General features: G+C 39.9%; 1 protein-coding gene across 8 annotated transcripts in view; it reads left to right on the forward strand.

The window, feature by feature from the left end:
* kirrel3b (kirre like nephrin family adhesion molecule 3b) overlaps positions 1–24,005 on the forward strand; it is a 169,872-nt gene that overhangs the window by 136,918 nt on the left and 8,949 nt on the right. For 2 of the 8 annotated variants that reach the window (XM_040009547.1, XM_040009549.1), the window contains exons 8-16: positions 6,791–6,939; positions 7,097–7,224; positions 7,700–7,826; positions 16,877–16,977; positions 19,716–19,926; positions 21,209–21,316; positions 21,839–21,922; positions 22,235–22,350; positions 23,109–23,195. In XM_040009547.1, the coding sequence (XP_039865481.1) occupies positions 6,791–6,939; positions 7,097–7,224; positions 7,700–7,826; positions 16,877–16,977; positions 19,716–19,926; positions 21,209–21,316; positions 21,839–21,922; positions 22,235–22,350; positions 23,109–23,195 (1,111 nt within the window). The remainder of the gene's footprint in view (positions 1–6,790; positions 6,940–7,096; positions 7,225–7,699; positions 7,827–16,876; positions 16,978–19,715; positions 19,927–21,208; positions 21,317–21,838; positions 21,923–22,234; positions 22,351–23,108; positions 23,196–24,005) is intronic. The other 6 variants (XM_040009550.1, XM_040009551.1, XM_040009548.1 and 3 more) reach the window with 5 other exon arrangements.

Genomic DNA, 24,005 nt, shown 5'->3' on the forward strand with positions numbered 1-24,005 from the left:
CATTAAAGAGTATGAAAACAAGTCATGAATGCTCAAACCATGATAATATAGTGTACAAGAACAACGCACCGCGGTAAACTTTAAATGACGTCTTTTCTAATTGATGTTGCCAGCGGATGATACCTTTTCACACAGAGTCAGAATTAACGCTTCATTATTGATCACATTCATCATTGTCAGCCAGCTCCTTATGATGTCATGACACCATTATATATGCCCACACTTTAAAATGAAGAGACGAAAAGGAACGTTTCGCCAAAAATACACCTTAGAAACCTTCATGTTTTACTGAGCTGCAATAAACCAGTGCAGGGCTTTGTTGTAGAGCTGTTCACCTCCCTTGAACTTGAAATGTCCCGTAGTGTTTTCGTGCAGGGCTCGTACATAATTTTTATTTTCGTTGTATTTTTAAATGAGTCACATGTTTGAAAGATTGGATATTATTATCGCGCTTGGATTCAGTGTTTTATTGTGAGGGTCACAGCAAGATGTGTCACAAGATGTAGTAATTTTACTGACTCACTCGGAGGAAGGTTAAATCATCACATTAGAACAGAATAAAGAGCGAAGTTAACAGATCAGAATGAGCAAACTCTTCATCACGAGGCAGACATTAGTCTAATTAAAAAAGAAACACAAGTTCTTGTAGACAGATCCCAGCTTATCTTATGTTGTCACCACTGTGAAGCATTGTGACGGGTGCTTCTGAGTGGTGCGGGGCAGAGACATATTTGTGTATTTGGATGCCTTTAAAAGGGACAAAGACCGCAGATTGGGGAAATCTGTGTGTCTGTGCAAGAATGGTTCTTCAGCAGCCCAGTGCAGCAAAAGGGACAGATTAGGGTGCCACTGAAAACCACTTGAATGGCTTGAAGACTGATAACATCGCCGGGGCCCGTATATGCTTTCTTTCATCTTCGGGAAGTTTCCTGACAGTTTTCAGAACATGTTTTCAGTTTCAGCTGTTATGTCAAGGTTGTTGACAAAAATCCCTTTCAGTTCATTTTATCTAAAGTACCAAGAGCCAAAAAATGTCCAAAATGTCATGGGATTTCACCGTTTTTGAAGCCGCTGTTCAAATAAGAAGCGTTTGGAGGTTTTTATTTTCCCCTCCCGTTTTTTTTATTGTACTGCAACTATACAAGCTTAGAAGGCTGTATACTGTGTGTTTACTTCAAATCTGTTCTGTGTATTTGTCAGACATACACATCTCGTGCTTCAGCTAAACAAACAAATCTTTTCTTTTTTCTGTTTTTAAAGTAGACTGCCAGACAGAGTATTGATAAAATATCATCAAGCCGCTAGATTACATTAGAGTGCATTAAAATAATGGTAAAGTTCATTCAAATATCTATTTTAACCGATATGTTGGTGGACACACAACCACTCAACTAACCTGGCAGGTTTAATATCAAAGTAAAAACAGAAACAATTAATTTCTAATGCACTGCTTTTCCTCAGCAGTTGCCCTCTTTGTCTATTAAATCTTGGCTTGTTCTCAGTTGTACATGTTAGCCTGTGTTTATTTTTTTTTCTTACATCAGTAATTGTAATGGCACAAGAAAGTGGACGTTAATTATTCTCATAAAGCCTTCGCACAGCCTTCCAGAAGTGTAATACTGAAGTGATTTGTCAAGAGATGGTTTTCTGTGTGGGAGGTTTTTAAAACCCGGCAAAAAATAAATGGAGTGAAATCGATAGCAAAGGGAATTGGCTGGCTCAGAATCTTGTAATGGTACTGGGAAATGAAATGGATGTACAACATACTCACAGGTGGCAAAACAGAGATGTTGCCTTTTGATGGATCCTGCCCTTTTGAAAAAGAAAAGGGGAGGAAGGGCAGTGATATTGTGGAAAACAAGGTTTGTATTTGATTGTGTAGGTGCACAGCAGAGACAGAACGTCTATCTTACCTGCAAAAGGGATTTCACCTCTATTGTTATAAGACTGGATCAATGCGAGAGCCAGACTTCTCCCCGGGGTATCGAGAGCTAAAATTCAATGGCAGTTGAGATAACTTTTTCTTCTAGTTTGACAAACTAAAAAAGGAAAAGTGGTTCGGAAGCTATGCTTAAAGCTTGAGAGAAAAGAGACTAAAACTGCCATATCCCCTCTTTTAAATCTTATTATTTCTTTTCCTTTCTTTCTCCTCGCCCCACTGTTATTGGCACAATCCACAGTGGGATTTAGAAACCATAATCAGACTAATAATTGCCATTATTTAAAATTTTACTCTTTTTGACAGTTACACAGTTTCATAGTCCCTCATTCAGATTTATCTGCAATTTGTACAAGCACTTTAGGACTTCCATGGACCGTTGCCGTTCAGATCACGGTAGACTGAGAAATTTTGGGAATCATATCGCTTGCCTGATAGGCTTTGACTAGGGAGAGACCCTCACAAATTTCCCCTCTAGAGAACAATATCACAGAGGAGAGCAGGAAGCTGGTCAAGCAGTGTGGGGCCATTATTCAGTACTAATACACTCTGTCTACCCCAGATCAGATATAGTACAAGGACACAAGAGTTCTTAGACGGATGGTTTCTTTTCCATTCCCGGGAGTGCCATCCATTCCCAGTGTGCACTGCACCACTTTGCCATCCTCCAGTTCAATAGACTCCTGAGACACAGACCCAAGATAGTGGGGGCACTAGTCAAAGGAATGGTGCCTTCTGCTGTTCATAACCTCTCGTGCTTAAACATAGCAACGGTAATAAGATATATTTCCATACCTGAAATGCTTGAACTTGTGCCAGATCACAGTTCAAGAGCAAAGAGGAAAGAAGGGGACTGTTGGAAGTGAAGATAAATGCAATGCTCAAAAGAGTGAAATAAGAGTAACTGGCATGTGTTTCCGCTGGCAGTCAGGGAATCAACATACTCCAGGAGGGGAAGACGAGTGGGTTGGAACATCTTCATTACTGTTTATAATGGTTGGGAGAGATAACTGGCAAACATCAGAATCACGCAGCTAGCACACAAGGTTTTCTCGGATCCAAACAAGAAGCCACCAGAGAGAAGAGAAAGAATAACAAACAAAGCAAATCAGGTCCCTCATCTGCCGATACAGCATAGCTGTGCACAGAGCAACAACAAAACCCATTCCTTTGCATGACACTGTAACAAATAACATCCCAGTCCTCCCAACACTTAAGCGCTGTTGTTGTTGTACTGCTGGATGGATCGCTTGCATGGCTTACGCTGCTGTGACCATACCCAAAATCAATACAAACTTGGGACATGGCTAATTTTTACATTCATCATAATCCTCATTGAAATAAGAGAAAAGAAAAAATGTTATGTACAAAAATGCCAAAAATAATTGTCTCTGTAATTCAGAGCATGTTTGCCAACGCACCATCGTGCACCATTTCTACAAATATACAAGTCAAGGTGAGGGAAGTAAAAAAGCTCAGACTAAACTAAACTGTTTTAATAGCCCCCACCTAAAGCTTGGCATAAATCTAAATGAGTAAACTGCTAGACAAATCCGGATTGTGTGGGGAAAAAAGTCGCTGACTGCACCTTGGAAAAGTTGGTTGGTCTAAAATATTCCTAACTTTTTTGAGGTTATCCTAAACTTTTAAAGACCCACAAAACACTTGTCTATTTGTCAAATCGATATCTGTAGAACCTGCTTCGGTTTCTCCGTAGATCAAAAAATGGCTCTATAATTTATGTCCATGTCAAAATGGCTCTACGCTATTACTAAACCTGCATATTTATTTTACGTTCCTCTGAGAGTAGTCATCACTTTCAATATGCATGGAAGGCAGAATAGAACGGCGCTGTGCCGTGCTTAACCATGCTGATAATAACTGTAGGGCCTGATTTACTGTGAGTCTCAATGCTGATGGCACAGATACCTGCCTAATTTAATTGTTATTGTTTTATTGCCTTAATCACATTCAGCAAATACACCCCCCTCCCCCAACTCCACGTCACTTTCACCCTCAGCTTCCATTAACGGCAGACCTTTTATCTGTATAACACTATTAACTTACACACCCATGAACATAACAAACACACGCACACATTGTACAAACCTGCGCGTTCACACGTAGACACATGCCCATGCACAGAGACACTCAGGCACACAGGATTCACACCCTTTGTCTGAATCAAATCCCTGAATAGAACACAGCAGTGTAAAGTGAGTCAGCTACTGAGTAAGCTCGCACTGGCCCTTCTAACCTCCCAAAGGGAATGCAGGTGTTTGTGTTAGCCTGCTCCAGCTATGTTTAGACATGAGCCTTGGACAAGGCCCAGCACACCAACAGAGCTTCCATGCTCCCCGCGGACGACGACGTTCTGTCTCTGCTCCCTCTAACACTGTCAAAGGCTCCCAAACCTGGCAGCCGCAGCCTCCACTCGGGAGCAGCCGGCTGCCCGAACATCTGTGCTTACCCCATTACAACTCCTACAGTATGCCCTGGTAAAGTGAAACGGTGGCATAGTGTTATGTAAATGCAGATGTCATAGCATCACTGTTTGTGTTGTTTTTGCTCTTTACCTTCAATCATGAACCATCTACTGAGTCACTTGTTTCAAAGCTTTCGGATCAAATAATCCTCGTGGTTTATAACTTGTGAAATTTACTTGAACTGTTGCACTTTATCCTTTTATGCTCTTTTTTGCTCTTGAATTTCATGCTTTTTTCTGAATTTCAAGAACACATTAAAGAAAATTAGTTTCATTAATTTATTTAACGACCTCAACCCTTGAAAAGTTGCCGACTATGTTGAAAAGCCAGGTGTGTGCCAAGTAACCAACTAATTTAAATGAACTCGACCAATTCTGCCAAGAGGGGCGATGAAATATCCAGCCAGAATTATGCCAGAAGCTTGCTGATGGCTACTAAAAGCTTCTGGTCGAAGTGCAACTTGCTAACGGACATTAACCAAGGGTCAAACCATACTTTTTACCCTGGGTGGATTAGAGAAAATAAATCATTTAATAAATTAAATAAATAATGCACCCAATCCTAGCTTTTAAAATCTTTAAAGGTATATGCTCTTAATATTATTATTACAACCTGATAAGAGAAAAGTTTAAGGCAATATTTAAAAGGCCAAAGTTACCATGAAATTCATCCACATGATGAGTGTACGCAAACTGGTTTTAGAAAGACTGGCTTACCGCCTTAGTTACTTATTTCTTTCTGCTGTTTAAAATGAAGTTCTATGGGGATTCACTCAATCTTGGAGCAAACATCAAGTGGCCATCCACTTGACCCACTTTAGTTTCATTTTTCTTCAGTGCTGGAAGTTGCTGCTTGGTTTTGTCAGTAGCTGCTTCCAAGAGCAAGAGTAAACTGGGAACCGTTTGCCAGTCTAATTCCTGTACTTCATCCTCCTTCATCGTGATCTTTGTTCAGTAATCAGTGTCATCATCGACAACATCATTGTCATCATCCTAATCATCATTATTATTGTCTTCATCCTGATTACCATGAACATCGCAAGTGTAATTAATAACGTCTTCGCCATCAACATCTGTATCATCCAAGTCATCTAAACAGCAGCTGAAAAACTAATAATCATATTCAGAATGATGGGAACATCAGCAGTCATCATCATTAACATAATGGTTTTCACATTATTTTTATCTGGAAATGTATAGAATCTACATCCTAAGTATCATTGTGGGTAATGCTCTGCTACTCGAATGATTGGACTTTGCAGATTTACAGCCATACTGTGTTATATTCAGTTTGTGTGTTGTAATCCTCCCACGAGCTGACCAGTTCACAAACATCAATACTACTTGATTAGACAGGCCTAAAACACCTGTCTGCCCTAATTTCATTATTTTTGGAAGCGCAGGTGTTGCAGTGCTCTCAGCTGTATTGTTGTCACACAAAAACACGGCTCGGAAAAGATCTACTGCCTAAAATAAGCGAGCATGGGAAAGAAAAAAAAAATCCCATGAAGCCCAATTAGAATTCTGCTTCAATTCACTTACTGATTGAATGAGGTAATCTGTTCTCATTTAAATGATTTTTAGTCAAGCATGGGGCCAGCTTAGCCATGGAAAACAAATGAGTTCCCTATCCCATGAAAACTCTTCTCGGTACTGGCAGGAATATAAAATGGAGACAAGCACTGGCACCGCTGTCATTGTTTTCATTTGCCACATCAGCATGCAGCCACATATTTACTGTGGAAGATATCAGCGTGCATGATGCATTGCATGCCCCACAGCACTGTCTAAATTTTTCCAGAGCGATCCGGCACATCCACATGCGCCTTTGCTTCATTTTTATAAATGGGCCTTGTCTGTCGCGGCAGCAGTGAGCCATCCGCGCCACGCCGAGTGAGACGCCACTGCCCGTGACATCATAAAAGTCTCACCTGAACATGTCGGGGGAGGGGGGTCTGTGTCATCGTCACACCGGCTATCATTCACAAACACAAACAGATGCTTTTTAATGCGATCCCATGCCAATTTATTAACGTCAGCTGTTGTGTTTAATACAGTACGTGTCAAGCAATGTCTTCAAAGGTGGAGGAGCTAACCATTTGTCATTCTGTAGTGCTCTGGCACTCTCTGTCTGGCGTAATGAGGAACGTGCTGTCTGCTCCGAGTTGCCAGGGAGCTTGTCACTGCATGGAGGGCTGCCACAAAAATATGCTGAAGCCAGCACAGAAAACCAGCCCCAGAATGATGATTTATTTACACAAAAGGAACACCACCGACACAAGAAGGTGTGAGAAACCTGTCTTAATGTGTTTTCTCCTTTTCCTTAATTTTCCTCACACCCCTCCCGACATCTATCCTAACACCAGGTGGGCCAAAGGGGGAAGTATAATTAAGGAGGTCTCCGGGGACACATACGAGGTCATCGTGGATCACTCCTTCTTTACGGAGCCTGTGTCATGCGAGGTTACCAACCCTCTCGGCAGCACCAACATCAGCCGCAATGTTGATGTCTACTGTGAGTTTCTCCTTCAGTAATCCTACATGCATTCCTTTAATGCCAGCAGCGGAATAATGCATTGCTGCGCTGCATGTTTTGACACTGAGCTCAAAGAACTCGGGTCTTTATTTATGGATCTATGGATGTTTTTCTTGTTTTGTTTTTTTCCCAATAGTTGGCCCTCGCATGGCTGCAGAGCCTCAGTCCTTGCAGGTTGACCTTGGATCTGATGCTGTGTTCAACTGTGCCTGGACAGGAAATCCCTCTCTTACCATCGTGTGGATGAAAAGAGGCTCTGGGGTGGTGAGTATTTCAGTTTGCATTGATAAAGGCTAACTTAAACCTTATATAATCACATAATACAGCCGAGAGCAAACTTTTTTGTAATTATTTCTGAACTTGTTTCTGCAAAGTACTTTGGGTTATTTTTTTCTATCATAGCTCAGTGGTTTGTAAAGTTCCATTAGACCTAATTTTTTTTGTCCCAGCCTCTTGGTGACCTGCTCTCAAGTGAGATCCATTGATTTGATCCTCAAATTCAGTCTCATTCCACCTTTTCTTTTGTCAACATTAAAGGCCAAAGCTTTACTCGCCTGAGCTCAGACCCTAAATTGGATTTTAATAATTGAGAAGAGGTGACCTTTAAGGTATTAAATGGTTCGTGTGCTGCCTTGTTTTTTTTTTTTTTTCTTCTGTTAGCGCTGCTTTGCTGCCATCACAAATGCAAAGGTGACTTTGGAGTCGCTACATTTGATGATCTTTGACTTCTTTGCCGCAGGTTCTTAGCAACGAGAACCTCCTGACACTGAAATCCGTGAGACAGGAGGACGCTGGGAAATACGTTTGCCGTGCCGTCGTGCCACGTGTTGGAGCAGGGGAGAAGGAGGTTTCTCTTACTGTCAATGGTAAGCTGCAATATTTGCATGTCTTACACAAAAACGGGTATTGATACACCTCCACGAAGCTGTGAAGTGCATGCAAATAGAAGTGTGAGTGTTCAGGTCTGAGGTCAATGGCAGCAGGAAGACAGCAACTTGTCACAAGATTCTGTATCCAGCTTCCTTTGTAGTTTATATAAATCTTCCTCTGTGCAGCTTCCAACAGAATATATGACTGCATTTCTCTTCTCGAGTCTTTTTCATTGAATGTATCCGTTTCTTAGAGACAGCTAATTTTATCAGGCAAGCATAGTAACAAAACACAAACCAGCATACACGGCAAAGGAGCGTTCCATAAAATGATGCTCATGCAAATGAATTTTGCTAACAAAGGTAACGTGATAAAAACCCAGTTCGTTTCGTTAGCTATCATTACTGTGGCAGCTGATGAAACAGGAAAAAAAAAAAATAAACAGACTTTGTGTTTTCAAGATCTGGCGCACGTTTCATAAACAGGTGAAATGTACTTAAATGCTAATTATATTCTGCGTGAGTCACAGGGAAGCTGCGTTTTCTGAGGCACTGACTGACTAATGAATACCAGCCTTGGTGGGAGACCTGGCAACTCTCAAACAAATGACTTCATTACCAGTGCTTGATATTCATGGCGTACGCTTCGGTGTGGCAGAGGTTCTTAGTTGTGGGATTTACATGTTTCTTATTTTCCCTCTTGTCCATCTGAAAGAAACCTGTGCAAAACCGAAGGGGGAAAAAAGAAACAAGAAAAAACCCCAAACAAAACAATCCAGCTTTACAATGCCGGCAACGAGATGATGTTGAGTTAATTCTCACAGTGTGTCAATGCACATTTTGAAAGCTAACAAAAGAGTTTGCCTGTAAGCAACACTGGTGCTCATTTGGGGATGAAGATACATCAAGTAGCAAACAGTGTGTTTTAAGATTTTCTTTTCAAAATCCAGACGCTAGTTTTGCATATCAGAAAGAATGGGATACCAGTATTCCCTCCAGCACAAGATCAGAACCATGACTTTCTATGAACTGCAATGAACCCCCCTCATTTTCAGCCAGGAATTCAGCTGGAATCAAGGCAGAGAGGAGGAAAATTCATGTGTAATTCTTTTCTCTCCCATCCTTTTGAACATATACCAGCATCTTTTCTGCAGCCTTAATATGTAAACAGAATCCTCCATATCCAGTGTGCTGGCGTATCTTGATGCATCTCGTTTCTGCTCATGCATCTGTGGAGATTGTGTTCTTTGTGAAAATGCTGCCACGAGAGAAAGAAGACGGATTGTTTTAATAAAGATTACAACACAACTCAGAGCACACTGGGAAACATGGAACAAAGCTGAAATAGCATGTTTATTCAGTCCCTGCAGACTTAATTCAAGTAAGTTTCCAATGTCTTCTAGTCTTTTATTTGTTCATATTCTTCATCTCTCTTCCTCTCTCTCTCACACTCTCTCTCTTGTTTTTTTTGTTGTTGTTTTTTTCTTACCCACCACCTCTTTGCCCGAATTGTTATTTGACATTCAAAGCCTCCTTCCTTTTTACCCTTCTGAATAATTGAAATTCATCTCTTTTTCAAAACCACACGAGAAATCCCGAGTCATTTCTTACCCAGACCTTGAGGCGAATCAGATTGTCAAACTCGCGAAAGCGCAAACACTGTGGTTGAAGAGGTGGCGTGTGCCAAGTTGTCTCCCGAGGTTCCTTGATTGTCCCACGACAACGACTCGACTGCTGATACATAAGGTCTCCTTCCCTCTTATCATCCTGCCATCGAACAGCAATGAAAGCGTACGCGCCGCACGGCCGGTTCTCACGATGAATAAACGAACGAATTAGCACTATTTTTGTACAACTTTTTTTTCTGTTTGTTTAGTTTGTTTGTCTTGCACAGACGGCCACAATATATATATACAAATAAACCCCCCAAAAAAGGAGCAATGCTGTGAATGTTTACAGTATTCATGATGCGACAGTGTCTGCTGCACATTCGAATGTTTCTCTGCAGTTTGTTTTCCCTGCAGTTATCTCCTGATTCCTTAACGGCATCGTTTAAATTACATGTGTTTATAATTTGTCATTCCCTCTGTCTCTCCCTCTGTCGCTTTGTGTCACCGGCTCCCACTGTGGCATACCACATAGACATGAGGATTTTGCTTTCCCTGGGGAAGAATGTAATTTAATTATAATCAAACAGCTAGCAGGGGAGGCAGTTTCTGTTTAAGTCACTAATGGATACATATTGCTTACTCTAGACAAACGTTTTTAGAATACATAAGTCCTCAGCTTTTCATACATGGTCGTCAGGTAGATGGGAATACGAGGAAGAGTAGAAGACACATCCATGTGTGTAGTTACAGTATTTGCATGATATTTTTGACCATTCTGCAGAAACTGGAAGGAGGTGACTTATCTGACATGCTTGAAAGGATTTAGCTTAACTTTTAAGTGCTATATACTCAGGCAGTACATATTAATTAATATATATCCATGTATGTGTGGTCTGTGTTTGTGTTTGTGGGCATGTGTGCGCCTTTGGGCTATTAATATGTATAACAACACACATACAGTACTTGGGCAGCCCAGGGAGAGAAAACCCATTACCACAGTGAGGGAGAGAGAGAGGGACGGAGAATCCCTCAATATCCCACAGAGCAATGGGTTGTTATAGATCTTTTTTTTCTGCCGTTTCTCTTCCTAGACAGTCTTTATGTGCCAAGTTAATTAGCATTCCTACCTTCTTTAAACTAGCTGTGACACCACATAAGAAAGAAAAGTGCAAGTTAACGAAGAGGAAAACATTTAAGATGCGGCATATTTTATCTGACCGGCTACATTTAAGCTCGGCGAGATATGATCTGCAAGTCTTCCTGCAAGACTTTGAACTCATTTTTTTCCCATTATGTGTACCCCTGATGTGCACTCACTCTGCTCAGCTCAGACATTATTTTTCATATGTAGGGGGAAAAAACTTTTATACCCTCAATGTGAGGTTTACTGTACAAGCAGGAATGTTCATTCAAAAGTTCAAGCTAGTTCTTGCGGGCTTTTATGATTTTTAGAGCATAACAGTTTTGAAGTCACTGGCTCAAATGTGTCAATTATGTGCAGGGAGGGGGCCATTGTTAAGACATCTTGCTCTGAAGATTCAGTAAAGTGAGAAGCAAGGATAGGAGTAGTGTAACAAATGGAAGGAAGTGTGGTTATATTGTGTGGTTATTAACTGCTCGTGGCCATCTTGCAATGCTTTTAGTAACTATGTGACCTGTTTTAGAATATAATGTGCAGCAATATCTATATTCTATAGTAGTTAACTTTTTATATGGAGAGCACTAATTTGGTCAGGCCGTCTGCTTGTCAATAGGATCAGTTTGTCGTTTCTGGTACTGAGTAAAAAACTGGGACGCTTATCTGCGTTATCCTACTTGTATTGCAAAAACATAGCTTAGCTTAGCTGGGTTTCCTCCATTTCTATGGTCTCTTTTCAGAGTCCAAACACATGCGTGTGTGTAATTAGTGTTGATTCATGTGAGTGGGAATGGTTGTATTTGTCTCTGTGTCAGTATTGTGACACACTCGTGACCTTTTCAAGGTACAGTACTGTCTAAAAGTCTTGACCGACCCCTCAAGATTCCTCAAGACCCCGCGTGCAAATGACTGCCAATAGAACCTACAGTCCAAAAACTGAGTTTGTACAATGCCAGTAATCTTGAAAGTCAATTTTTGGTATCTTTATTCTTCAGCGCAGCCTGAACTCTCTTAGGGAAGCTTTCTTGTCATTTCTTTAAGTAATCTTTAGGAATAGTTCTCCAGGCTCCTTAATGGACATTCAAGGCTCTTCTGCTGCCTTTTCTTATGTTCTCTGTCAAAATAATCCCTCTCTGCTTTAATAACGTTGAGGTCCGGACTTTGGGGAGGCCAATCCTCAACTGAGAGTGTTTTAATGAATTGGCAGTTTGTTTGTCATTCTAAAAATGAAGAATAAAATCAATTTTAACAAGATCCCCAATTTCACTGTTTGATATGCAGCCCCATACCCTGACAGAGGTTCAGCTGTGTTTAACAGATTCACGTAGAGACCTTTCTTTTGATGTCTTCTGTACATATTGTTGATGATTCGAACCAAAAGTTCATCAAACCATAAAACATGCTGTCACTTGTGTAATTTGGCTTACTTCAGCCTTTTCTCCCGGTTTCATTTCCTTAAGAATGGCTTTTATACAGCCACCCTTCCACTGAGACCATTTTTGATGAGGCTTCAGTGAACAGTTGATGGATTAAATGAAGGAGCAGGTGCATTTCCCAGGTTCTGTGGCAGGTCTTTGCTTTATTTTCTTTCCTATTTCTTAAGGATACGTCTTTCAGATACTGTTCATCTGGTTTTTAGAACTGCCACTTCTTCTGTTGTTTTCCACTTTTTTGGTTTTCACAGCTCTTTTTAAGGACACCTTGCATTCAGTACAGAAACATACAAAATGTGGAGCTATACCAGGCTTTCAGCTGGAGCACAATAATCTTGTTGGTCCAAAAATACTATTTTATCTTTGGCATTTTTAATGGATTTAATTAAAGAAATGAGAACATATGATGTGTATTTGCAACAGGCTCTTAATAACAGTTTACCTAAAGATACCATTTAAAATCGGTTCTTGGCTAAGTTCTCTGTTATGTGAACCACATAACTGGTTCATCCCTTGAGTTAGGTACATTTAGGTACATTTCTTATGCTTGAATGATTCAATTTGATGATGATGACAGGTGGCTTCATCATCAAACAAAATAACATTGCTCTTAAAATGGTCAGGTACAAGGACTGGACTGAAAATGAGTGAAAAAGCAGCCAGTGTAGAAAGAAGAGAAAAACTTGTTCACCACCTCTGTGAATCTTCCCTGTAGTCTTTCTCTTGTCCTTCTTCTCAGCTCCATAGGATGGGTGGATGGAAAGTGGAACTTGCATAGGCAAGTTGAAAGTTGAATTTTAATTCACATTAAAGCTGTTTCAGGTTAAGTGATCATTTGTTCAAATAATGTTATAAACCTATTAAAAACAGCTGCGGTTAGATAAATTAAGCGTCAGAACTCTTTGAAACACTTTTCAATTAAACGATCAGCGCAGTACTCACGTCCTGCTGCAACTCACAGTTTGCTGAAATTGTTAGCAGTGTACGTAATGAAAGTGTGTGGTGTGCCCATGTGATAGCTGGAGCTGATGTGGTTGTGCCAGATTATAAACTTATTAGGACGATGACTTTTAAAATGACTTCAACAAAGCCATCGACGGTAACTTTAGGTTAAAACCGTAAAGAAAAACTAGGTCTTTGTCAGCGTCGTGGAGTGCTCGTTTCCTTCACTGTGTGTCCATTCAGTACAAATAAGATGCATCGTCAAACAATCCTATCCTCATTCTTGACGTGTTTTTTCACTCTTCAAAAGTGTTTTCCATAAGAACATTAAGTGTTACTGTTGACTGATCGTTCCAAGATTGTTGTTTTCATTCAAAATAAATGCTTATGTGCATAAGGCAAGCAAGATGCTCTCAAGTGTAGAATCGTAATCTGTTTTGGGGGTGTTTTTTTTAGGCTGAACCAGATTTTTTATGTTGATGTTTTCTGTTCATGTTTAAAGATTCTCTTAGCGCATACTGATTGTAGTTGCAGTTGTCGTTAATGCACTGTTTGTAGCCAGAAAATAAAACAAGCGCCCGTGGCCTGTGGTGGTGATGCTGAGTTATTACTGTAAATGTGTGTTCACAGCAGAGTGTGGAGACAGTATAGATCATGCTGCATGCAGGAATAGAAAGGAGAATATACAGTCTGGTCCCTGTCGTAAAGATGTATTCAAGCAGGGCAGGCTAATGTGGCGAAGCTGTCAGATGATTCAGGCCAGGAAAATTTGTATTTCAGCAGAAGTTACATATGATGGTTACCTCAGCCAATCAGGGATGAAGATGAAATCATTTGTGACCTATCTTTCCTACACTGCACTACACTGTGATATAGTGCAGTTGGAGGTGGAACAGCAGAAGGATTATTCCAAGCACAGTCACGCCCAGTAATAACCGGTTAATAACAATATTTAGTCAATATATAACAATATAGTCACTTTCTCTTCACAACCGTGTCTGATTACTGTCTTCTGTGTTGTCACACTGCAGTGTGTGACGCAGCTCTTACAAGTATGACTTCTTCGCATAATGTCTATAAGAGCTGACTTCGCGACAGCTGGAAAATATAGACAGGCTCTCATTACCGTGGGTTCCCTCCAGTGGGGAATCATCAGCCATCAGTGACCATATCAGATAGTTTTCCTCTGTTTCACTTGCCCTGCAGCTGTTTGTGCTCTCTTTCATCACAAAAGAAAACAGAGAAATCAGAAGAGCTGCGCTGAGGTAGAGAGGAAATGTCAAGCTGTTGTTCAAAGCGGATGCCTCAGTTTTGGAAGGAAATGGAAGCCCTGGCATTTTGACACCCACACCGACATTGTGTAATCAGATTGCAATGTCCACTCTAGAGTTAACACCTCCTCAAATGAATGAGTGAAACATTGTGCCCAACATTTTGATTACCTCCCCTGCTGCTACCATTGATGTTGTAGTGCCACCCACCTCTCAGCTACTAGCGTGTTTTTGCTCTGATCACATAGTGCAAGCAGCAAACACGTTTTTTTACGCACACGCTCTGGCATACACACACACACACACACACACAGACCCACATACTCTCAGCCCTGGCTGAGCCAGTGAGATAAAGCTATCTAATTATAATTCTCATTTGCAGCTCTGATCCATAGAATAGATCCTCCCCAGTCACTTCCACCACCCTTTTGCAGCCTGCAAGCAATTGATCTTGCTGTGCGTTGACAGTTGGAGTCCATGCTAACCACATACTTATTTCCATCTTGTAATAACAGGTTAGTACATATAGATCATGCATATAAACCCCCTTATTATGACTGTGAAACACACATCCCGCATTCATACTATCATTCCATGTTGGCAAAGCAGTGAAAGAAGAGGAGCAGCTCTCAATCCATTTTTCTTAAAGTGTCTGCATCATTCAGCGTGCAGCAGTAGCAGCCTTCCAGCATCCTCCAGTAGCATACCAAGACACCATCTGGCAAAGTCTCATTAAAATGCTAATTCATTTTAATAAGAGACAGGTAATAAACTGCAATTATGTATCGTCAGAGAGATGGCTGAGAGCGGGAGTTTGAGGGAAGTCGGCGGGGATGTGAGTTGTCTCACTAATCAAGAAGCTACCTCACTTGCCACACCCTCAAACTCAAACCCATGTTTTTAACCTTAGCCATCACAAGAGACTCACAAAACGCTTGATTTTAACAGCTTTTTAAAAGCTTTTTTTTTTAAATCAAATATAAAGGACCCGATGGAAGCCTTTACCAGTGCTATTTATGCAGGAGCATCTCTGTAATAACCCAGCTTTTAAAAGCAAGGAAGCAGAGGTGGATGTAAGCAATTATGTCAGTTTGTAATGATGTGATCATGTTTATTTTTTGCTGTTTTGTTTTGGGGGGTTTTAAGTGAATTATGTCCACTCTATGAAAAGAAAATTCACTATAAAAATAAATAAAGTACTATAGAGGACTATAAAGTGAAATTAATTCAAAGAATTTCAGGGATGTTGGGATTTTTTTTCCCCAGTAACACGATTAAAGTCAAGGATGATGATTTTAGTGAATGTGATTTTTTTTTCTCAGACATGTCCCGTTATTTCAGTCAGGTTGGATTTCTGTCTTTTGAAGATATTCAAATTTGAAATATCAGACTGAAGGTGCGAGCAGCTAATTAAGAGGAGAGAAAAGTGTTATCAACACCTCACATTCAAACAGCATTATGAAGGTTTGAATTTGTGAAAGAAGCTATTACCAGCTGCCATCATACTACTCTTAGTTTACTGTAAAAGAATTTATGTGGAAATTAATGTGTATGGCGTGCTTGAAACCAACATATATTCCCTCCACAGGTTGATTTAGTCTTTAAATATCACACTGTAAGTGTAAAAAATAGGCTCGGTACCTTGCCTTTCTACCAATTTTACTCACTGTGAGTTCAGGGCAAAAGGAGGGGGAAAAAATCACATGAGTGATGGAATTGGGTTATGTGTGACAGCTTGTCTTCATATTAGTGCTGTCACCTGGTGTGAGCAGCCTCAAGACCAGATGGCAAGCAGACCAGTCGTTTAGGCTGAGCTGCCCTTGTCAGGCAAGATTTTGTAGCCTGACCAAGGTTTAGCATATGCTGGCTTGAAGTCCAGTAGCCCCAGCACTTGTTGAATGAACTTGCCTTGCCTGGGTAGTTTGTAATGCTAATAAAGCCATTCCATTTGATCAGGCTCAATTTGAGAAAATCGGATTATACAGAATGTCAGCTGATGGTTATAAAATTGACTGCAATAATAAGGCCGTAATACAGTTCGATATAATAAAATGTTTGATATTGTTTTGCAATATCTTGATCGATACTGTGATTAGTTCAGTTATAGAGGTCATTCTGGGCAACTATAGCGAGCTTTGGCTTTAAATGTTTATTTGACGACTTATTGGTTCAGGGGTCAACTCTGCTGCAAGCACATTGATTGAGGTGAAACACTGTGACAAGGGGTGTTATCTCCCCACAATGGCATTTTCTCTTTCCATCTGTGCAGTCCTGATTACACTCGAAGAACAACGTTTATCTCTGCGGGAGAAATCAAGCCAGCCATAAATCAACAGTTTCTCTATCCAGAATGAAGTCTAAGCTGCCACTTATGCCCTTTGTTCAGTCCTGGTGTGCCCTTGGCTAGATTGTACTAAGGGATGAGGCAAGTTCATATCTCACAGCAATATAATCTTCCTCAGGAGTCCCAAATTACAGAACACTTCAGGTGTTACCGCTTGAAATAGGAGACATTTAGAATATAATCTTCCACCAAGAATTCAGTTGAGAGGATTTGTCACATGACCTGAAACTAAATTTAATTATTCATGTTTCAATTTCTGTGGCTCATCTTCTAACTTTTTTTTTTTTTTTAATGGTTGTTCTTTTTCAGGGCCGCCTACTATCTCAAGCACACAGACTCAGCAAGCTTTACATGGAGAGAAAGGACAAATCAAATGTTTCATCCGAAGTACACCTCCGCCGGACCGCATTGTAAGTGCATCCGGACTGTCTGGCTCACATACTTGAGATTCTGAGGATTTTGCCATGAAAGAGGATCCTAAAAATATACTCTTGATCCTACGGTTCTCATTTAATGCACGCATGTGAGCTGTGTTGCGCTGATCATGTTAAGATTTATGGCGCTCGTACAATGTAAACACACTTAATAAGCGCGCTTTGCATGAGTATCCATATTGTGCATGCATGTGTGAGCGTGGTTAATTGCCGTACTTTGTCATCTGATGTGTATTTTGTTATACTAATGCTCAGCATTAACCAGCAGTGTTATTAATACCGCGTTTATTTCAGGTGGGCCTATAAAAACTGTGAGATAACTCAATAACGTCACTTTTGATTTAGCTATATTAGTGACTTTGTTTTCATTTAAACAAAAATTCAGTACAGTTTTATTTCATAACCATCAATCAGTTCACGGCTTGCAAGGTAAAGAAGGTAAAATCAGACAACCTCTTATGAGCAAGCAATTGGTGACAGTGGGAAGAAAAAAAACCTTTTTGTCAGGAAGAAACCTCAAATAGAACCAGGCAAGGAGATGTCCATATTGTATACCGTGCAAAACTGCTGGTTTTACACTGTGCAGTCATTCGAACACATTGATTTGAGTCTTTTTAGAATAAAGTCTTGAAGCTTAAACCTCAAAGTTTGAATACTGTGATGGTGGACTTTGACTTTCACACCTGTTAACCCCCCTTGTATGTTTCTCAAGGCTCCGAGTTAAAGGTGTTGCTTTTGTTAAAATAGAAATCTCTCTTCCCTACTCTGCATTCAGCATAAATAAATATGCTTTATACTTCAAAATAAACATCTAAATATTACCTCAAAAACCAATACACTCTGTATTAAGACCCCCTGAAAAAATATTGATTATTTTGTATATGTATGTTAAATTTTCATAGAAATAAATGCATTAAATCAACATGAGAACCTCTATAATGATTTTAAATATCATGTCGGAGCTGTTTAAAACTGTTTCTTAATGCCATCGTTTTTTTATTGAGAGCATATTGATATATAGGGAATGATATAGGGTGATTCTAAATATCATGTTACTTTGGACCTACGACCTCTTCTTCAAGATCAAATAGGGTCAAATCTACTTAAAATGTCTTTTATCTTTAAAATTATACTTAAAATTCTGCTGCCTTTGTGTGCAATCGCAACATTCAGGAAATGATATATATTGTATATGGGGATTAGACTATCCCATTATAATTTTCATCCAAATATCATGTCACATTTGACCTCTGACCTCATGTATACATTTAACGCCTGCCTTTCTTTCAAGTTGGCCCCAACATATGTTATATCTTCAAAGAAAGTATTGGCGCTACAAACTTCTTGAAAAACAAAGAAAACAAAATGAATATATAGAAATATACAAAAATATTCCCTGAAAAGAATGAAAAAACCGAGTGAACACTCTCGGGGGAGGTTTGAGTTCTCCGAGTGCTTCTCGCTTAAAAATGTATTTTTCATCAGTTCACATATTATCGGCTCAAAATATGTTTCAATGTCTATTTTATTTTATGTTTTCACGAGGCTACAATTACAATTAGAATAATCAAGGTCTAAAGAGTAAACTCGACTTAACCACATCTTACATGATGGATGTTTTGCATTTCTATCCACAGAACAGACTCAGAATTGGACTTTTTTTCTCCATTGAATAAAAAAGAAAGTTATTTCAATACTGGCTTTTCACAGAACCAAGACAAGAAATTCACTTATATTTCAAATATTTTAGTTTTGCATGCAAAATGTGCTAAAGGACACAAGAATTCCAGCATTTTTGCACTCCATCTTCTACAAAGAAAAAATTTTATTTTTCAGACCTGATCCAAGTTTTTTTTAATGGAGAATTCTTCAGACTGTTTTGTTGTTCTTTGTACTCAGATTTATTTACTGTACTGAAAATATCCACAGTACCTCTTTGCAGATTCTTCTGTTTCACAGCACGCACCTCTGTGTAAGTGGCTGCATGCTGTCTCCCGATAGTCAAATGCAAAAAGGACTGTGATTCAAACACTGCGATGAAAAGAAAACTGCTTAGACATTAGCTCGGTCTACAGATCCAGGAGAAATTTCACTGAGCACTCAACAGCAACAAATGGGCAGTTAACAGGCACAATTTTGATCCCACCATTTTTAACCTTAACACAGCATTCAGAAGAGTTTTAACCAGCCACAGAAGCATTGAATATCCTGAATGGATTCCCATTTATTCATGCCTCTTCTAGACTTCTGTGGATCATTGAGCTATTCACCAGACAAAATGAGCTAACATTCTACGCTGATATCAGTAATTCATACCACCTTGTAACAGAACAAAACATCCCAAACGCTCCCCGTATCATCGTAGAGCACTAGGTTGATCTTTTCATGGTCATTATGTTTCTCTATTGAGAAGCGTGCTGACATAGCATAAAGAGCTTGCCGCGAACATACGGGTGGAATGACAAAACGACTAGGCCCACACACTTACATTGATTGCAATACCTTCCTGTGAATCCAGGCATCGACCAGCAGGATTCAAATCAACTGTGTGAAGTGTTCTGTGGTTGATTGGTCACCTTTAATAATTGGACTGTGTACCAGACCAAAGATCCACCCACCTGGATTAAAATTACTTGCTCCACAGTAAATAATAGTAATAATAATAATCATGAGTAACATTGTACATACACCTTTTTTATTTTTCTGTTTTTCAGGCCTGGTCTTGGAAGGAAACGGTGTTAGAGTCTGGAACGTCTGGCCGCTACACTGTAGAAACTGTGAACACAGAGGAGGGCGTCATCTCCACGCTGACCATGAGCAACATTGTCCCGGCAGACTTTCAGACTATCTACAACTGCACCGCGTGGAACAGCTTTGGCTCTGACACCGAGATCATACGCCTTAAGGAACAAGGTGGGAGCCAAGGTTCGACAGGTTCCACCTTCCTCTTATTCAAATCACGTGGCTGTGGTTTTTTAGAGAGTGACCAAGTGGCGTTTTATGTACATTGTTGCAGGTGACCAAATCCAGTGTCGTCGACTGTGTTGCGTGTGAGGTTGCGCATGCGTGTTTTAGTGCAAATGCATTTTTGCATACATGTTAAATTGAGCACGAATCCCAATTTTTATCATTCTTAGGTCATAGTGAGCATCCTAAACAATAGCACTGTAAATTCCTGCAATTAAATCCCTGTAAAAGTCATGATTACATAAATTCCAGAAAAACTGGTATTAAGTGAATGTCTTCTAATTCTTGTCTCTTAGCATAGACCCCAATATAAAATTTAATATGGAACTTGGTTTCCTTCAGTTAAAAAACAGCAAACAAACCAAAAAAAGACACTCTTTTTCCTTTCTTTAAATATGAATACTTTGTATCTGTGACCTTTCCACCTCTACCGTCGGGGAAGCTGTGTTTTCTATCCACTTATCGCAAATGATAAATTATAAGCTGCTTATGTGAAAGTGACATTGATCAATGAAGACATTAAATGGGCTTTAATGGTGTAGGAAGAGCACTTGGTTGTTTGCGTTTGTTTAAAATATGGCAAGGTCAGAAATGTGGGCTGGAAACTTGGGTTCTCATTAAAGTATATTTTAATGAGGAGCTTTTCTATATGAGGAGCATATAGATATATGCCTGCTGGTTTAGTCTCTTCCTACTTGCAAACAAGGAACACACGGGGACGATTACGCTTCACAAATGCACACACACTCCTGCGTTCGACTCAATGGAAATAAAAGCCCAAAGTTAAATGCGTCTATTAGTCTAAATGAGTGTAAATTAAAAGTTATCAAACAGTGTGATAATGAGACAATATTACTGTGTGTATAATGTTTACCTCCACATATAGCAAAAGGGTTTGGTAATTAGTTTTTGTTTGAATTATTGTTTCGACATAGAGGGGTTTTTTTCTTTTTCCTGTGCCGCTGTACTTATTTAAATTATCTGGTTTTGTGCCCAGTGAATAATGTCTAGGTAGTAAAAAATCCGACTTAAAGAGGACGACAGGAGGAGAAGAGAGTGTGAATGTGTGTGTGTTTGAAAAAGAAAGGTGGCTTTTACATTATAACTGTATGTTGTTGTGTCCTCACCTGTAACATGTCATACATTGAATTCATTGAATACACTGAAGTGCATATAAACTGTTGTTGTTAAGTCATTGTAGAAGAACATGTTTGTTTTTTGTTGTTGTTGCTCTATACAGAATCTCTCCCAGTGGCAGTGATCATCGGCATTGCCGTGGGAGCTTTCGTGGCCGTCATTGTCCTCATGGGCACCATCGGAGCGTTCTGCTGCACCCGCTCCCAGAGAAGTACGTCTCCTTTCCAGTGTTGCCTCTGAAGCATGCATGCTAAAGCACTGCATTTTTTCCCCACAAGCACATAAAAAAATGTCCATCTATGTAGTTTTAATTTTAATGTTTTACAAATTGGATCGTTCGCAAATTGTGACTTGAGGTGTCTTAAAAATGGGCCATCTACATAAAAATAAAACACACGGAGGCATCGCCAGCCAGAAATTACCGATGCAAGTTATTTTCAGGAACGTAGTGTCACATTTAATAGGAGATGAAATCAGTGGTTGTGATGGACATCTTTTTTTTTCTTTTTTTTTTTGGTGCCGAGATAGACAGATTGTGATAAGGGCTCATTTCATGCACTCTCAGTCTGGCTGCATTCATTTAAAGCTATTTACATCATGCGCCGTGTTCATTGCCACCCACCCATATACAGTACCAAGTGACTCAGGTTAGAGGCACTCAGCCACTATCTCTATCCAAGAACCACACTGTGCTACTGGTCCCTTCAGCATGTCTATTGTCTGTACACTACAGAGGAAGCGCACCTGGTTATGCCCTCACTGCCCGTCTCCATCTGTGCTCACCAGAGAGAACTTGCAAGCAAAATTAAGACAGAAAGTAAGACTTTGTTATATGACAGTATAACACCAGCTTTGTCCCAAACAGAATGAGCCACCGAGGAAGGCTATGTGAGATTGCATATATATGCAGAAAAAAAACAAACATAATCCTGTGTTGGCAGGAAACAAGTGATTAATAACGCTTTGTGTTGTCTTCGGGAAGTGGGAGAGCTCTAACAAAACAAACCCAGGGATCTCTGTTAAATTCTGTAACACTGCAAACTGCACTGGGGGGAAATTATAATGTCAACAAATACAGAACAGTGTTTATCCGTCTTATTAAGATATATGTGGCGTCTGCTTATGCTAGATCTGAAAGGAGTCGTGTCGGCAAAAAATGACATCCGGGTGGAAATTGTGCACAAGGACCACAATGCAGCCCGAGAAAATGAAGAGCACACCTCCATGAAACAACTGATGGTGAGTGTGAGTGTCACAAAATACTACTTTTCACTTTAATTCTTCTCATGTTCTTTTGCAAATATTGAATCTCGGCCCTGTTTTTGCATGTTCTCTTTGGCGGACAGGTAATGAATGCGGTCTGCAATTAGTATGGGGATTTTCTGTGGAATACTTCACTTCATGAGTAATGGAAGAACAGAAAGGCATGCGGGTTGTATATGTGCTGTCAAGGCGTAGGGTGTATATATATCATCATGATAACAACGACGCTGTGAGGAGAACAGACCCCGATACATTTTAACTATGGGGATGCTGATGTATACTGGGTAATCCTACAGTGGGTGTACTCTCTGCATCCACATGCCTGCTAGACACAAAAAAGAACAGCTTCCTCTTTTGAGCTCTACCAGTGTTTTGGATTTAATGCAGTTTGCTCCAGGGCTGGTCTATTTGTAGTTAAAGCTCTTGGATTAAATTTTTCCTTCAAAATAATGATTTCTTTTCAAATTACAAAATACGGTCGACACTTGATGTTAGAGCGAGAAGATGAGCGTATCTACTTCACAAATCTGCATTTTGTAAAGATAAATAAAAGATATTCATGGATAAATTATTAATGGTGCCTGCAAGCCCAGAGTTAAGGTGAAGCATGTCTGAGTGATTTTTTTTTTTAAAGAACAAGTGATAAAAGTTGAACCCATCCATCTCAAAATGTCTCTTTTTGTGGGAGAGCTTGGGAAGCTACACAGATTCTTAGATGCTTTTGCTTGATTTCTACGTAGGTTGAACGAGAAGAGTTCCAGCAGGAATCTGTTCTGAAGCAGCTGGAGGTGTTGCAAGAGGAAGAGAAGGAGTATCAGCACATAAAGGTACGGCTTGTGAATGATGACAGCGTGAAGGCGCGAACGTAGGAGAACAAAAGTGGAAAGACAAAAAAAAAAAAAAAGAAGTGGTGAGAGGAAGAGAGAGAATGCCTTTGGGGCAGATGGTGGTCTTCAACTCTGGAACTAAAATAGCTGAAAAGCATTAATCCCTCTTCTGCTACACATGAGTTTTTCCAAAGTAAGTCCAGAGGCAAATTATTCCTGTTATGGGTTTGATTTTAATAATTAGCTTCTCAGCCAAAGTGACTCATGAAATCAGAGAGCGGTTGGACTTAGAGACACTAGTGGATGGGGGTCGTGTTGTTTCAAAGAAATCTATCAGAAAATCACAAAAACACTTAACAGGTGGTGACACCATGAGCAGGTGAGTCTTACTCCATGTTCACAGTGGCAAAGAACAGGAGACAAATGCTCTATTTAGAAAATGTGAGCCTCTTAACCTCGGGGAGATGTTTCTTCTTCATTTTATTTTCATAATTATTTGGAGCTCTACAGCAGACTCGTTGGCAAATATGTCATTGCAATCGCGTCTAATGAAATGTTCGTTATTCAATATGTCAGTGGACGTAATAAAGTTCTGGAATGATGCACCTTTGGACCAGGTGTCCTTTGAAGAAGAGATTTTAATCTTAAGGGATTTTCTGGTTAAAATGCACTTAAAACAATTCCACCTTCCCATTTACATGGCAGTAAAACAGATGTGAGGCACTTTACCTAGGGTCACTTTAGTTCTCCTATCGCACGTAAAGAGACTTAACCGCTTGTAATAAATGATTCATGCTGAGTTTTGCAGAT

Source organism: Simochromis diagramma, unplaced genomic scaffold (genome assembly GCF_900408965.1).
Source record: "Simochromis diagramma unplaced genomic scaffold, fSimDia1.1 OVJJ01000344.1, whole genome shotgun sequence".
NCBI classification, from domain to species: Eukaryota; Metazoa; Chordata; class Actinopteri; order Cichliformes; family Cichlidae; genus Simochromis; species Simochromis diagramma.